The following is a 16,768-nucleotide window of genomic DNA, read 5'->3' on the forward strand; positions in this document are numbered from 1 at the left end:
AATTAACTTTATCACAATATGCTAATTTTTTTAGAAGGACCTGTATAGGCTACAGAAATTGATATACAAAATCAAAGAATGAAGTGTTCTACTGAATAGGCTACAGTATTTGACAAATATTATTATTATTTAGTTGAATAGATTATCAAATATTATAATGCAGTTAATTCATTGTCTATCCTACATATTATAATGGAGTTTTATTACTATAAAATCATGCTATAATGTATAAAATAATAGATTGCTGTCCAAAAATAATACACAAGAAAATCTAAAATGTTTTGAAATACAATTCAGCCATACAGTGACCACTGCTAAATCAGATTTGTACATGGCTAAAATCAGAACTCACACTTGTTAAAATTTAACAGTTAATGTAAAAGCCTATAGTTACAGTAGCATGTTTGCGATTTTTTTAAACTCTTGTCAATCTTTATTTATTTATTATTATTATTATTATTATTATTATTATTATTATTATTATTATTATTATTATTATTATTATAACATGTAATGACAACAATATTACATGCCAGGAAGCAGGAAAATACTATACCTTTTAAAAAGGTTCATAGTTTTTACAGCATTCTTATTGGAAGAGTCAGAAATCAAACACACATACAATTTTAACTCTTCCAGAAAAAGGTTAAAGAAAGGCTTACACTTACAAAATGTACATTTATGTAAAATATTATATATATATATATATATATATATATATATATATATATATATATATATATATATATATATATATATATATATATATATATATATATATATATATATATATATATATAGCCTAATATAGAATAGCCTATTTGGCGAGAAACAAAATAAGATTGAATAAATAAAAACACATCTGATTTTCTCTTTCAAAATGTATATAACCCAGAATAATATTTTCATATTTCAATGAAATTTCAGGAATTATATTGCAAAAAATACTCACAATGTTTTTCCACAGATTCTATGTTCACAGTACCAAAACAAATGAGACTAAATTTTGTTTGGAGACCAAAGAAAGAGCAATTTACATCAAAATCATCAGAAATAAATCTTTGTAGAAAACAATTTGTGGGATAGCACCGATGTATCATTTTATAAGAGACTTCTTTTATCTTATTGTGCAAAAATATTTGTTGAGCTCTTGTAGTCAATCAAATCTTGTAGCGGCGCGTTTGTGACGTAATTGTGCGCGACGCAAGCTCTTTTACGTCAGCACAATAGTGCCAACATGGCGTTCACACTGTACGCACTGATTCAAACAGCGATATTATTCACTAATGCTATCGCAGTTCTGCACGAAGAGAGGTTTCTCAGTAAAAGTAAGTTCTCCTGAATGGTTTTCATTCTGAAATATAACGACAGGTTTGTTCTGTCGTGTAAATATATGTATTGCTATCTGGTTTGTTAGCATACACGTAATGTTAACTTACTTCTCCTAAATCTGCAGGACAATACAGAAATATTAAATAGTTAACATAAATTATCATGGTAGTTTTTTTTTTATATAACCTGAATTGCTTCGAATGTCAGGAATTGCTGGTTGCTGGGGTTTTTATACGTAATTTCACTAGTCATATCCTCCTGGGACCCAGTAATAGACTTTTGTCCACTGTAGTGGACATTATATTTTAGTGAGTTTCTGTGACATCACACACGTCACAGTTTTGAGTCAGGATGTCCTTTATAGAGCACATTCAGGGCTTTGCACAGATACCAAATGTTTGGAGGTGTCACCAGGACAACAACAACTTCTTGGTCTTTAAAAATGGCTGACATTAATGTTTAGCACTCTTATGGAAATATGATCATATTTTGTAATTATAATTTAAATCTGATTAATTTTCTAATTGTTTGTTATAAATCAACATCTCAGGAAAATGCTATGGGGTTTCTAATCTAAATATGACTCTTTGTTACAAAACAGGGCAAATATAACAGCATAGTTATATTTTAACATGTTAAATCAGATTTTATAAAAAGAGCAAGAGCTTAAATTTTGCCAAATTAAATGTTTTTCCTCATCCTCAATCTTACTGAATGCACAATACACACACACATTGGAAATACTGTGCAGAATCATAAATTGTACTTGTATTATTTTGTTTGAGATGCAATATTCTTCAGGGATTATCCTTGCTCTTTTCATATACTGTCAAAAAAGTGTTCCAGTTAAATTTACATTTTGTGGATGCGTGTACTACGATATAATATAGAATACCTCCATCACCCATCGATTATAAAGATATACATCCAATTGCAAATGCATATATATTTATCATTATAGCAAATTATCACAGATGACTTTTAACTAGCAAATATATTTTTCCAGTTGGTTGGGGAGCAGAGCAAGGTATTGGAGGATTTGGAGATGAACCTGGGATTAAAGCACAACTTCTGAACCTTATTCGTTCTGTCAGGACTGTCATGAGAGGTATGCTCATTTGAAGAGTGTTAGTACTAACGTCTACTACTTTCCCATCTCCAGTTCATGGAGTGTCTATTACCATCAAAAATCATTAATAGAGATACTAATTTATCTCTAATTATTTTAAGCCTTGTATCTTAAAGTCAACATTAAACTAATTGCAATTATGACGCATATCTAACGCCGCATTCACACGGGGCATAAGCGTTAACGCTTCTTATTTACTTTGAATGAGTGACATCATGCGTTGCTGAACTGAATTGTGGGTTCCGTCGCGTCACTTCACTCACGCTGCAAGCAGCAGAAGTTGAAGATTTCTTGAAAAGAGAACTTTTCAAGCACCAACGCAGGCATCATCTAATCAGATCGCCCTATGCAAATACCCTAGAGGAGACCGTAGCCAACTGCGTTCATGCAACTTAGAGCAGACGTGTGATTGGCTGCGGTCGCATCATCGCCAAGCTTCAGTCACGCCCTCTGTCAAGCATTAACGCCAAAGCCCCGTGTGAATGCACCGTAAGTCAAACTGCTTCTGAACAAGAACAAATGTAGGGTGGGGTTTGATTTTGTTCAGCGCCCCCTGCTGGCCTCACCAACACCTCTACCAGCAGCCACCTGTTTTTCCCAGTTGGTCTCCCATCCAGGTACTTACCAGACTCAGCCCTGCTTAGCTTCAGTGGGAAACCAGTCTTAGGCTACAGGGTGATATGGCTGCTGACTTGCTTGACTAAATGAAGAAAATTACTTGACTTGTTTTTGATTTGGGATGGGAATGCATTGGATGTTGTGGTTTGCTTTTGGTGGATTTCATGTAAAGGTGTGTGCAGGTTGCCCTGCCCTTAGGCCAGCAGAGGTAGGGGACACGAGTTACATGACTTCACTTCAGTCGCAAATTTAAGGACTCGAGACTTAATAACAATAATAGTAATAATTTGTTACATTTATATAGTGCTTTTCTAGGCACTCAAAGCGCTTTACATAGAAAGGGGAATCTCCTCAACCACCCCCAATGTGCAGCATCCACCTGGATGATGAGATGGCAGCCATATTGCGCCAGAACTCTCACCACACACCAGCTGATTTGTGGAGAGGAAACGGAGTGATTAAGCCAATCATTATATTATTAGGAGGCCATAATGGACAGGGGCCAATGGGCAAATTTGGCCAGGATGCCGGGGTTACACCCCTACTCTTTATCGAAGGACATCCTGGGATTTTAACGACCACCGAGAGTCAGGACCTCGGATTAACGTCTCATCCGAAAAGACGGTGCTCTCTGACAGTATAGTGTCCCCATCACTATACTGGGGCATTAGGACCCACACAGACAACAGGGTAAGCACCCCCCACTAACACCTCTACCAGCAGCTACCTGTTTTTCCCAGTTGGTTTCCCATCCAGGAACTTCAGTGGGAAACCAGTCTAGGGCTACAGGGTGATATGGCTGCTGACTTGCTTGACTAAATGAAGAAAATTACTTGACTTGTTTTTGATTTGGGATCCAATGACTGGAGACTTAAACTGTATGACTCAGCAATGACTTTATAACAACTGAAGTAATGAAATGATTAAATATATATAATGCCCTAAATATTAGCTTGACAAGCCAGACCCACATCAAGATGTTTGGTCTGGAAACTCACCATTGACGGCTAAATCTGAGGGGCGGGATAAACGGTTGTCTTTCAAACTCCCTCTGCATGAAATAGGATAGCGCTTCAACCAACCAGAGCAATGTGAAGCGGAGCTAATTGACAGATTCAACTATCACTGTATCCGGTCGGCAAAACTCCAGACACATCTTCCCTTCTTAAGAATGACTTCAGTGAACCAATGATTTGACGTGGTTTGTGTGCACTGTGACTTGACTCACTTGAGACTTGAACATGTGATGTTCTCCCACTGTGCGTCAGTAAATCCGTCATCAGAAAAGAGATGAGCTGCAAGAGGGATGTGAAGTTATTTTGATTTTAAGATTACGGGCAGAGACATGTAAAAAGATTATGGGCTAGGATAAATAATTAGTAAAAAACATGTTAATAAAAAAAATTATTTAATCGTGTTTTGTGAAGAAAAATAATAGGTCAAAGTCAATATATTGTTCCTGTATCTTTGTAATGTCATTGTAATGGACATGTACCAGTCGTTGTTCAATATTAAAATGTTTTTCTCTTCCTGTTCAACAGTACCTCTGATAGCAGTGAATTCAGTGTGTATCGTCTTGCTATTACTGTTTGGATGAAGAAAGAATGGATTGCGGCGGATCAGGACCTAATGTGGAACACAGGGAAAGTGGCAAAGGAAAATGGACTGTTTTTGTATCTGTGGTTCTAAATGTTGCTCTCCAATGTCTGAAAATTGTATCCTGAATGAATTACTGTAAGTACCCTGGTAGTATTATATGACAATAATACCAGTAAACATTTTTCTTTTCTTGTTTTGTAACTTTACAGAAGCTCCTCTCTCCCTCTGTACATGCTGTTTTTGTCACATTCAAGGTCTAGTAAAGTGTCAGTTCCTCAAGCATCAATGCATTTCTTAGAACAAGCAACAATGGAATCATCACAGATTTGTGATGCCACACTGTCTTTTGACACCTGGAATGATTTTCTTTTTCTTAAATGTAAGGTTCCCCAAAGCTAAATTTCTATCATCTTGGTTTCAAAGATAGCTTGGAAAGTAAACATTGGGTTTAATATATTTAAAGGCGTAAGGGTAAAGTCTCTGATTTTTAATAAAGATGTGCTGACTGTGCTGAAATTGTAGTCTATTTAAGACATCAAGCTTTAAAATACACACTTGGTTTGAGCCATCCTTATGAGCCAGTCATTTAACATTTATTATTTTCAGATTTTAATAAAGTGATTGTCTCTTCATCTGTCAATGTATGTTGGAGACTGTCATGTTTGTTTGTACAAATTACACTATACCTGTAATTGTTTTGTCATGCCTCGATCAGTCAGCATTTATTCAGTGAAATGGTTAAAGGCCCTTTCACACCAATGACGATAACTATAACGATAGTTCTCAAAATTGTTCTAAATGTTAAAGAATAGCAGAGTCCACACCACAATTATAGTGATAAGGACACATGGATCACATCCAGAACGATACAACATTGACAGCCAATCAGAATCCATCCTGCTTCATACTAGATAACAAAACTGCTCTTGTGGGGTGTTCCCGGTCTGCAGTGGTCAGTATCTATCAAAAGTGTTCCAAGGAAGGAACAGTGGTGAACCGGCGACAGGGTCATGGGAGGCCAAGGCTCACTGATGCACGTGGGGAGCAAAGGCTAGCCCGTGTGGTCTGATCAGACGAGCTACTGTAGGTCAAATTGTTCAAGAAGTTAATGATGGTTCTGATAGAAAGATGTTAGAATACACAACCAGAAATCACATTCAGAAACAACCCTGCTTTATCTAAGTAGACAAAACCAAACAGACTGATATTGTGTGTATGCTAAGTTATCTTTTAAAGCCTATTTACCGTTGTTGGTGTGAAAGAGCCTTTAATGTGTTTTGTTTGTGGAGGTCAGTTTGGAGTTGATGTTATACATTTGGTTCAGTGATGAGAACCATACGGAGTCCATTAGCAACACTAGATTACTCCCATCAGGATTACAGTACATTTTTATTAACAGTAGCCCAGACCACGGATAAAATGTTGAATTACAACCATATGTTCAGAACAACGATTAAAGCCTAACCCTTTATAATCTATACTTAATGGTTATTACCGAAAGATGATGTGTCTTTATACTTCTCCAATCCCAGGATTTATCTCATGACAGAAAAATATGATGTGCATTTTTTGGCAGCAAAGTTATGTTCCCTATTGCCCCAAATAAATATGGATCTGTGAGGATGTTTAAGGGATATAATTAATTGATTTATTGTGTTTAAAAAAAAAAAAAAAAAACTTAAAATCACTTCTATTTTATTTTAATGTTAATTATTTAATGTAACATTTGGACGAATTTTAATAGTAAAACGCTAAGAGATTTCTAATATTGGTAAAGCAGTTATATGAATTAATGTTCTAAATGCTATTTAATCTGCTATTAAAATATCCTGCATATGTTTTTTTATTCATTGAGTGAATAATCTGTCATAGACAACCCTCTTAAATGATTAAGCTATCATGGTAGAGAAAACCCAGTATGCTCTTATGAATAAATAAATCGTCACATTAAATGTTCAAAGATAATATACAATTTAAATAAATAAATTGCGTAGTTACTTTTTTTAAAAACTTTTTTTATACAGTCTATGTGATCTATAGTCATACAGATCAGTGAGTCTATGTGTATATGTGCCGGAGACCGTAAATGAAACAAATAAGTGCACGTGTATTTTCGACAGGCATTTCTCGGGACAGCAAAGTGTAAGGACTCCAGAAGGAAGTAAGCGTAATTCATAATATTTTGTAACTTGTTTTGGTCAAATGTGTTTCATCCTTTTGTATTAAAATCAAAAATACGCAAATATTTTGGAAACGAATATTAATAGAATGTGTCTTTGTAGACTCGGGAATGTCATGTAATCAATATATTAAAAACCTAAAGACACATTCCTCTATTTACATGTATTAGTGATTTGAGGCAATCTGCTTTACTTTAACCAAAGCCCTTTGGCAGCTCGTTTTAAATAAATGATGTCAAACACAGATGATGAGATGAAGTGTTGTTTTGGATGCCAGTCATTGTGTTTAATCCAGAGTTCATGGTGAATAAGAGCATTAATTGCACATTCGGAAACTGACAATATGATCCTCAAAAATCCCGAATCCAAACGTCACGTGTATCTGCTTTTTTGTGTTTGTGTAATCTAGCCCAGCCAAGTTATTAAAACTAAATATATAAAATCTAAGTAATGTATTAAACAGTTAACAGTCTAATATCTCTATGGTTTTTGTAAGTGTCTCGCCGCTCACTGAAAGCAGTTCTGATCGATCTGAGCGGGACTCTTCATATCGAGGATGCTGCAGTTCCCGGAGCGCAAGAGGCTTTAACCAGGTCAGAGGGATTTGTTGAAATTGGCTGTTTGTGATATAAGACGGATTTTTTTTTTTAATCACTTTATTTTAAGTGTTAAGTATTTAGGCTTGTCCACGGACCCCATGGACAATTGCTGTTCCGAGCTTGAGACGGACTTAGCGTGTAATTTAAACCACTGCCACCTGCTGCTGCTTCTGCTTTTAGAGGGAAAAGCTGCCCATAACTTATTTTAGGTTATGTAATTCTCTTTAAGAATTTGTACTAATATTATTAGTGAAAATTAGATAGAAAAGATCCAGTGTGTATCTTTGTCGCAAATGATTTCTATGTTTCCGCTTCGGTGAGTAATGTTGGCCAATCACAGGTGTGGAATTTGGAATCCACTCACGGCTCCAGTGTTTGTCCAGGTGCTGAGTTCAGTTAAACACGTGCGTCAAATGTACAGACATACCCTGCGTCCCAATTCGCATAATATCCATACTAAATAGTAATGCGAAAATAGAATTAGTACATCCCAAAACGTAGCATGTTGAAAAGAGTATTCCAAAGATACCCGGATGGTTTACTATTTCCGGTAGTATGGAAGTATGTATTATATTCGAAGTATGGATTGATGGGCACGAACGGCTGATATTGCCCACGAACCATTGCGAGTTGGACTAGGATTCGATTAGAACTACAAACGCGGATAAAAAGCGTTAAACTACAAACATGACAGTTAAACGGTGACGGGATGCTCGTAACTAAGCGGCAGAGTCCATTAAAGATGGCGAAGTAGTACGTCCCGAACCTTGCATACTTTTCTGCTACACACGCAAAAGTATATACTTTTTCTTCACAAAAAGAGTATATACTTTTAGGACATAGTATAAGTAGGCGAAGTGGGACGCAGCAATACATGTGAAAATAAGAGATTCATTGTACCAGCTTCACTGATTAATAAAGCGGAACTTTGTGATTGTGTTTATTGAATGAGTGACAGCTTTTAGTGATTATAAAGTGTGTTACCCATTGACTGTAAACAAAATATGACCACATACACGCTTCAATACACTGACCCATCCGCATATAAGGTTACATGCAAGTTTTGTGTTCCGGCGGGAAAGTGACGTCGATGCATACCCTCTATAGCAAACTCTTTAGTTCCTAGTTACACTGATCAGGCATCACATTATGACCACTGACAGGTGAAGTGAATAAAACAGATTATCTCTTCATCACGAAATTCACCAGATTGTGATGACTAGACGACAAAACTGCAGCTCTTGTGGGGTGCTTCCGGTCTGCATTGGTGGACTATGATGTTTGCGGATGACATTGTGATCTGTAGTGAGAGCAGGGAGAAGTCTAGAGAGGTGGAGGTTTGCTCTGGAGAGAAGAGGAATGAAGGTTAGTCGCAGCAAGACAGAATACATGTGTGTGAATGAGAGGGAACCAAGTGGAACAGTGAGGTTACAGAGAGAAGAGGCAAAGAAGGTGCAGGATTCTTAGGGTCAACAGTCCAGAGTGATGGGGAGTGTGACAAAGAGGTGAAGAAGCGTGTGCAGGCAGGTTGGAATGGGTGGAGAAAAGTTTCAGGTCTGTTGTGTGATAAAAGTGTACCAGCAAGAATGAAAGGAAAAGTGTAAAGGACAGTAATGAGACCAGCGATGTTGTATGGTTTGGAGACAGTCGCACTGAGGAAAAGACAGGAGGAAGAACAGAGATAGCAGAGCTGAAGATGTTGAGGTTCTCTTTGGGAGTGACGAGGATGAATAGGATCAGGAATGAGTACATCAGAGGAACAGCACATGTGAGATGCTTTGGAGACAAAGTTAGAGAGGCCAGGCTGAGATGGTTTGGACATGTTCAGAGGAGAGAGAGTGAATATATCGGTAAAAGGATGCTGAGGTTAGAGCTGTCAGGCAGGAGGTCAAGAGGAAGACCAAAGAGGAGGTTTATGGATGTAGTGAAGGAGGACATGAAGGTAGTCGGTTTGAGAGAAGAGCATACAGAGGATCGGAATAGATGGAGGCAGATGATTCGCTGTGGAGAACCCTGAAGGGAACAGCCGAAAGAAAAAAAGAAGAAGTGGTCAGTATCCATCAAAGTGGTTCAAGGAAGAAACAGTGGAGAACGGCCAAGGCTCATTGATCAACACAATAATTGGTCATAATGTTATGCCTGATTGGTGTATGTCTCAATATACACTTACACATTACATGAAGCATGATTGCATTTCATAATTTAAATTTAAGTTCAAAACGATTGAGTGATGAAGCCAATCAGTATATGGGGATTATTAGGAGGCCATGATGGACAGAGGCCAATGGGCAAATTTGGCCAGGATGCCGGAGTTACACCCCTACTCTTTTTCGAAAAGGCCATCCTGGAATTTTTAATGACCACAGAGAGTCAGGACCTCGTTTTAAGGTCTCATCCGAAGGACGGTGCTCTTACATCTACTTACATCTTTCCATGAACTGATTGTTGCGTTGTGACAGTGACAGGAAGACCCGCCTTCTTTAATTTGATTGGTCATCTCGATCCTTTTGACATTGACGAGCACTGTTAGAGTGCTGAGGTAGCAGCCTAAATATTAACTTCTAAAACTTTTTGTCATCCTAACAACTTTACTCAATCTACACTAAAATGATACGATTTTCAAATAAAATGAAAAAAAAAAAAAAACAAATTTCCACTATTGTATTTTTTATTCATGGCTCAGACAAAATCATTGTCTCTGGTTGGGGTGTGAGGGGCCTGTGACCTTTGTTACCTAGTCGATATATTTTATCTGTTGTTTTCCATAAAACTATGTAGACATGTACAATATAATTTGTCCAGATTAAGGCAGTCTCCAGTCGCTGTAAAATTTGTGACCAACACAACGAAGGAATGTAAGAGGACCCTGTTTGAGCGATTGCGCCGACTGAACTTTGACCTTCAGGAGCGGGAGATCTTCACATCGCTTACTGCAGCCCGTAATCTACTGGAGCAGAAAGCAGTGCGCCCCCTTCTGCTGGTGGAAGATAGTGCACTAGAGGACTTCACAGGTCAGCTGAATAAAATTATCTGAGGGGCCGTTTACACAACACAGTTTTTGTTTTTTGGTCATACACGACAATAGTGTTTTGGGGGCCTTACATTTTTTAAAATGGTGAAAAAGGTGACATCATGCACATGCCTGTTTTTAGTTTTTGTCAAAATGATCCCCGTTCACACAGATCTGCAGTGTTGTTGTATTTATGCGAAAAACAAAGGTGAGATCAGTGAGATCAGACTTAAAATGAACCATGGATAAAACGGGAAACGAATTCCGGTAGATTGAAGCTGCATTAATACAAATTATATATAGAAACTATAGCTGCGTCCGAAAGCTAAAGAAATTGTGCCTTCGGAGTTCAGAGGATGCATTCCAAGGAACTTCCTGTCTTCTGAGAGACCTTCATGTGATCGATTTTGTATCCTTCACTGCTTTGATATCCCGCTATCCTGTGCGCAAACGCTGCCTACAATGTCATTACCTGATAAAGCAGCGAGGCAACACGTCTGCTGCCTAAGCTTTTGGATGCAGCCTTAATTCACAGATTAGCATATGGCTTTGTACCAGTAGAAACCCTGGAGAATATTCGAATATTCATGCTTCCCCCCTCATATTCCCCTGAGACAAGAGATTTAAGCATTTTATTTCTGGGACAAAATCCTCCGATGACACAAATATCGTCAATTTGCATCATCTGAGGAATTTTTGGCCAGAGGCTAAAGACTACAGCCAGCAGAGGGAGCTATTTCCGCATGTTTTCAACCGGTCCATGGGGGGTGGGATCGCACTTACAGCCATAGATATCCATAATAAAGGCTAGATATCTTACGGCGGAGTCACCATCGGCATCACCGGCGGCCATCTTGTCACAGGCAAGCTTTCTGTCGGGCTCTGTGGAACCTGATGTAAGATGAGTGCTCTGTACGAACATAAATACTCTTATCTCGATGAAATCTTGACGGATTTACAAATGGTTTGGTTTCTTACAAACGTTATTAACATGGCTTCAAATCTGGATGCTTTAACGCGTTGAAATTGCAGCTTTTCGTTTCGGTTAACGACTTAATCTTGCAGCTTGTGTATCACGGCTAACTTACGTGCACGTTATCAAGGCTGAGACCACAATCCAGCTGTTCAATTATATAGGTTTATTGACACCAATAACGATTTTATGACAACCAATCTTTTGTCTAAAATAAACTTAGTTTGCATGTTTTTTTTTGTTTTAATAAAAAAAAAAAATTGTATTATAATAGTGATATTCTTATTATAAAAGTATATGTATATATATATATATATATATATATATATATATATATATATATATATATATATATATATATATATTCTTATTATAAAAGTATATATATATATATATATTAGCTATAGCTAGCTCTGGAAAAAAATTCAGAGCTTTATATGTGTGTGATATATAATTAATACATTTCTCATGTTGCCATTCGGTACACAGTTTTAGTAGCCTATATATTGATTTAACATAAATAACTTTTTTTATTGCACCTATCTGTTCTGTTCAATGTTACTTTCATATTGAAGTTCATGGTTATAATTATTCATAAGTATGTAGTGTCATAACTACATCTCTGACGTTTATAACAAACAAAACAGTTTGAAAATCTGTTGAAAATTGAGCAAGTTATGGCTATTTAAAAGTACATGCACCATTAAAACACACTGTTACGAGTGAGCGAGCTGCCTGTGACAAGATGGCCGCAAGTTGCGGACGGCGACCTCCATTGGCCAACAGCACGCACGAGACATCTAGCCATTATTATGGATATCTATGCTTACAGCACTCAGCTCGGGCAGCTGCGGACATTCATGTAAACGGAGTGGCCGGCAGAGCACAGTGAATGTTTCAACTTTTCAAATTATTTCCTATGAAAGTTAAAGTTGCCCTAGAATGAAAAATTGAATTAACCTTGCCATAGTGAAATAATAAGAGTTCAGTACATAGACATCACATATTGTGAGTCTCAAACACCATTGCCTCCTACTTCTTAGGTAAATCTTGTAAATCAAAAACTCCACGAAAAAAATTTGCTTCTCAAAATAAACCAAACCGTGACACAAGCGTTGGGGATCATTTATATGCACACCCACAACATTTGCATCTGTCCAAACAAGCCGAATCTACTGATGGTAAACAAGACACTCGAAGATAGCAAAAACGGCTCTCATGACACATGGTTGAGGTTATATATTTTTGAGGTTATATACATTATTATCGGATACCACAACAAATCGTTCGTTTGTTCGGCCCATTTCAAGCAAGCTTCACTCAGCGTCTTAAACGGAAGAAAGGGGCAATTACAACTGTATTCCTGCAAGCAGTAAGTCGTGATTTATCCACTTATTGACTGTTTAAACAATTTCTGATTAAATTCAACGTTTCTTAGAGACCGCATTGTCTAGATGACGCAAGATGCTAGTACAGTAACAACAGGAAACTAAATAGTGTGTCTAATGACAAAAGTTAATATTATTTTGTATTACAAAATACAACCGTAGATACATTGCTTACAGATTGTTCACTCGATCTATCTAGCAAATTTCACCTTTTCCACCATATAAGTTAAAACGATAGTCAATGGAGATAGCTGAAATGCAGCTTACTTGTTTATTGGTGTTTTTTGATCGCTCGCGCGCATATGGTTGCCAGATTGGACATGTTTAGGTAAAACACAGGATAGTATATGTTTTTTTTCACAGAAAAGCTATGTTTGGGGGATTTAATTACTGAAATCTGGCAACCACACGAACGCGAGCTCTTTCTCACGTGCGGATGATCTACACCACTGAAACACCAATGAACAAGTAAGCTGCATTTTATCAATCTCCATTTGAGATGCTCTGCTTACAGTGTCATTTAGTCGGTCTGTGTACTGTCAGGACGGTCAGGACTCACGAGCCACTTCACTGAACTGCTGTCAGCTGTGAGCTGCTGAAATAAGCCAATCAGAGCAGAGTTCAACATTAATATTCATGACCCTTCCAAATAAGGCAAAAACAGAGCATTACATCCTAGGGACAATTTCTAGGGTTGTAAATGGACCTGTAAAACTGTATCTGGACAATTTTTGTACTTAAATAAGCTACATACCTTCTATGTAGATATCAGAGAATAATTTAACATATTGTTTCAAATCATTCTAGGACACCTTTAAGCTTCCAAAGAAAATGCGCCAGACCGAACATGCGCTGTGAACGACTGCCAGGAGCACGGCCGTGATTACCTCAGCTCTCATCAGGAGAGCTCATTCATCACGACGAATGCAATCTGACTCCTGCAACGTTTGTGCTGTGACCATAGACTTTAAAAAAAAATATGGACGTAGTCTCTGTGTCGTCACCCATAGGATTCCGATAAGCCGTTCTGAAGCGTAAAGTGGGGTCGAGGTGGCCTTTGCCATCTTGCAAGCGTGTCATCGCGAGTCACTCCCGGATAACAGAAAATGGGCAAAAAGGCGGGATGTGGGTGGAGCTTAGGTGACGCAATGACTATAGACGGCGGATAAATAGACCACCTTTCACTCAAAGTAACAACGCCCTTAATTATGCAGAACTAAAAGGCTTTTTACAATGTAAACGAATGAGTTATTAAAAAAATTCACCCCCCCTCCCAATTGTCATGAAGGGCAAAATTATCCGTAACCAAAACCACAAACCACAATTTGTTCCAGGCTGTAAACATGTTTTTTTCCTGCTATAAAGTTGAGAATTTTAACATGGGGCTCAATGAGATGTCCCTAGTGGCCAGTTGAGGAATTGCAGTTTATAATAATTCCGTATTGGCTTCAAGAGAGATCACGGGAGGTTGCCGCTTGGCTGTGACACTCGTGCGGCGACTCACATATTATATTGTACAGACAGGTTCAGTTTTTAATTGTAGTGTCTGTTCTCTAACTGAACTGATTTTATGAAGATAAACGCGGTGGGAAAGTGATTCAGTAGCTGTGGCTTTGGGAGTGGCCTCGTAGAGCAGCAAAGCATTCTGGGAATTGTTGTCTTTCATCCCCATGAGACAAATACATTTTCTGTCATTTCTCAGTGTAGAAAGCACCAAATTCAAAAATAATTTCATTTCTACTACATCGATAACCCAGTTTAAATACAGATTCATCTTCCCAGCGCTTAAGTAACCCTTTAAGGGTGGAAACTAGATCTCCTTAGCAACTGCATAGCAGTGACAATTTACTACACCATAGCAACCATGTAACAATGCTTGGGCAACCATGTACACCACAGCATGGTTTTGCACACATTTTGGCCTGGTTTACACCTGGTATTAAAGCTGCACTGTCACTTTTTTGTGCTCAAAATTTATAATGCGCGAGTACATAATGAATCCATTTTCCAAAGTGTGTTTTTGTCTTATCCTGAATCACTGTGGTACACTTCTAATAATTACCTGCGTGACTCTTCAGACATAAACAGATGGGAGTTACACCTCATTGTCTGGAGACCCAAGTTTGGTTTTTAACATACCCAGCACAATGTTCTCTCTATATCCCTTCATTCTCTCTTCATTTCCATTTCAACACACACTCACCGCATTTGCTGTGGTCTTGCAGTTACCAGAGCAGGATGTGCTCTCTGTATGTTTTTCCATCATCTCATATTTTAAAAAAAATCTTATCATGAAGAACGTTTTAAAAATGCAAAGATCCCTTTTGTACTATAAAGAACCTTTTATGGGATGGAAAAGTTAAACATAAAGAACCTTTATTTTTAAGAGAACATAGTCATATATAAAATATAAAGATATTGTTTGGGTAGATCTCATACTTTCCTCTGCTGCAGGTCTGGAGACTTCGGATCCTAACGCCGTTGTGATTGGATTAGCGCCTGACCACTTCAACTACCAGACCCTCAATAAAGCTTTCCGGTAAACCTACTTGATTTTGTAAGCTATTCATCTTCAAAATATGTTGTTAGTGGTTGAATTATTGCTGCTAATCCTCATCAGACTCATTTCATCAGGCTGATTTTAGACGGTGCCCCCCTCATTGCTATCCATAAAGCTCGATACTATAAAAGGAAGGACGGGTTGGCTTTGGGGCCGGGTCCGTTTGTGACGGGTCTTGAGTATGCGACTGACACCCAGGCGACAGTGGTGGGTAAGCCAGAGAAAGCTTTCTTCCTGGAGGCCTTAAGAGACCTGAACTGCTCACCGGAGGAGGCTGTGATGATAGGAGATGTGAGTATGCCAACCACTGTAATATTTGCGGGATTAAAATATTTTTTATATTTACATTCATATACATATGCTGTGCGTGCATGTGTGTATATATATATATATATATATATATATATATATATATATATATATATATAAAATTATAAATAATAATTTTATTTTTATTGCACTTTACATTTGGAACCAATCTCAAAGTTCTACCGTTAAGATCATTTAAAAATGGTAAAATACTAATAGATTTTATAGTTAAAATTTATGTTATCTTAAAAAAATAAAAAATAAAATAAAATAATATATATATATATATATATATATATATATATATATATATATATATATATATATATATATATATATATATATATATATATATATATATATATATATATACACACATTCATTCAGAATTCAGGAATGCTGGGAATTTTAGTGCAAAATGGTAGGCTTAATATATATATATATATATATATATATATATATATATATATATATATATATATATATATATATATATATATATATATATATATATATACATATATATATATAATTTTCTTTATGAAAAATATTATAGTTACTATTTCATTTGAAGGTAACATTTTTACAGTGTAATTACACAAAGCAGTTTAAAAAGTAGAAATATGAATAAACTACATGCACTTACTAGTTACTTTAGGGTTGGGACTTTGGTTTACATTTTATTTTAAGGTGTCATTGTTACAGTTGAATTATATTTAAGTACTGACTGAGTAACAAGGACTCTGTAAAATAAAGTGTTACAGGATTTTGTTTAGGGTTAGTTACTTGAAATTATGCATTTTTTAAAATTATTATTTATTTACTTTTGTACAGTTCAAGAAGAAATGCATGACTGGACTTGTTTGCTTTATAATTTAATCTGCCTTTATAATTTTAACAACCAAACTTTGTAAAGGATGCCAGAGATGATGTTGGTGGGGCACAGAATGCAGGAATGCTGGGAATTTTAGTGCAAACTGGTAGGCTTAATTCTTAATGTAAAATTATGTTTTTATAATCCAGTGGTTATAGTTATTTTCCTGGATATTAATATGCCTCCTTTAATTTTGC

The 16,768-nt window shown here is 36.8% G+C and overlaps 2 protein-coding genes across 2 annotated transcripts in view; both read left to right on the forward strand.

Moving 5' to 3' along the window:
• Window positions 1-1,183: 1,183 nt before the first annotated feature.
• Window positions 1,184-5,322, forward strand: ier3ip1 (immediate early response 3 interacting protein 1). Its single transcript, XM_067434272.1, has 3 exons — window positions 1,184-1,328; window positions 2,339-2,440; window positions 4,621-5,322. Exons 1-3 carry the CDS (start codon window positions 1,238-1,240, stop codon window positions 4,674-4,676), a joined length of 249 nt encoding a protein of 82 aa, XP_067290373.1. The 5' UTR covers window positions 1,184-1,237; the 3' UTR covers window positions 4,677-5,322.
• Window positions 5,323-5,474: 152 nt separating this feature from the next.
• hdhd2 (haloacid dehalogenase-like hydrolase domain containing 2) overlaps window positions 5,475-16,768 on the forward strand; it is an 11,540-nt gene continuing 246 nt past the window's right edge. The window contains exons 1-6 of the mRNA XM_067434271.1: window positions 5,475-6,839; window positions 7,355-7,451; window positions 10,260-10,468; window positions 15,283-15,367; window positions 15,463-15,679; window positions 16,614-16,677. Of these exons, the coding sequence (XP_067290372.1) occupies window position 6,839; window positions 7,355-7,451; window positions 10,260-10,468; window positions 15,283-15,367; window positions 15,463-15,679; window positions 16,614-16,677 (673 nt within the window). The 5' untranslated portion in view covers window positions 5,475-6,838. The remainder of the gene's footprint in view (window positions 6,840-7,354; window positions 7,452-10,259; window positions 10,469-15,282; window positions 15,368-15,462; window positions 15,680-16,613; window positions 16,678-16,768) is intronic.

Source organism: Pseudorasbora parva, chromosome 23 (assembly GCF_024679245.1).
Source record: "Pseudorasbora parva isolate DD20220531a chromosome 23, ASM2467924v1, whole genome shotgun sequence".
NCBI lineage: Eukaryota > Metazoa > Chordata > Actinopteri > Cypriniformes > Gobionidae > Pseudorasbora > Pseudorasbora parva.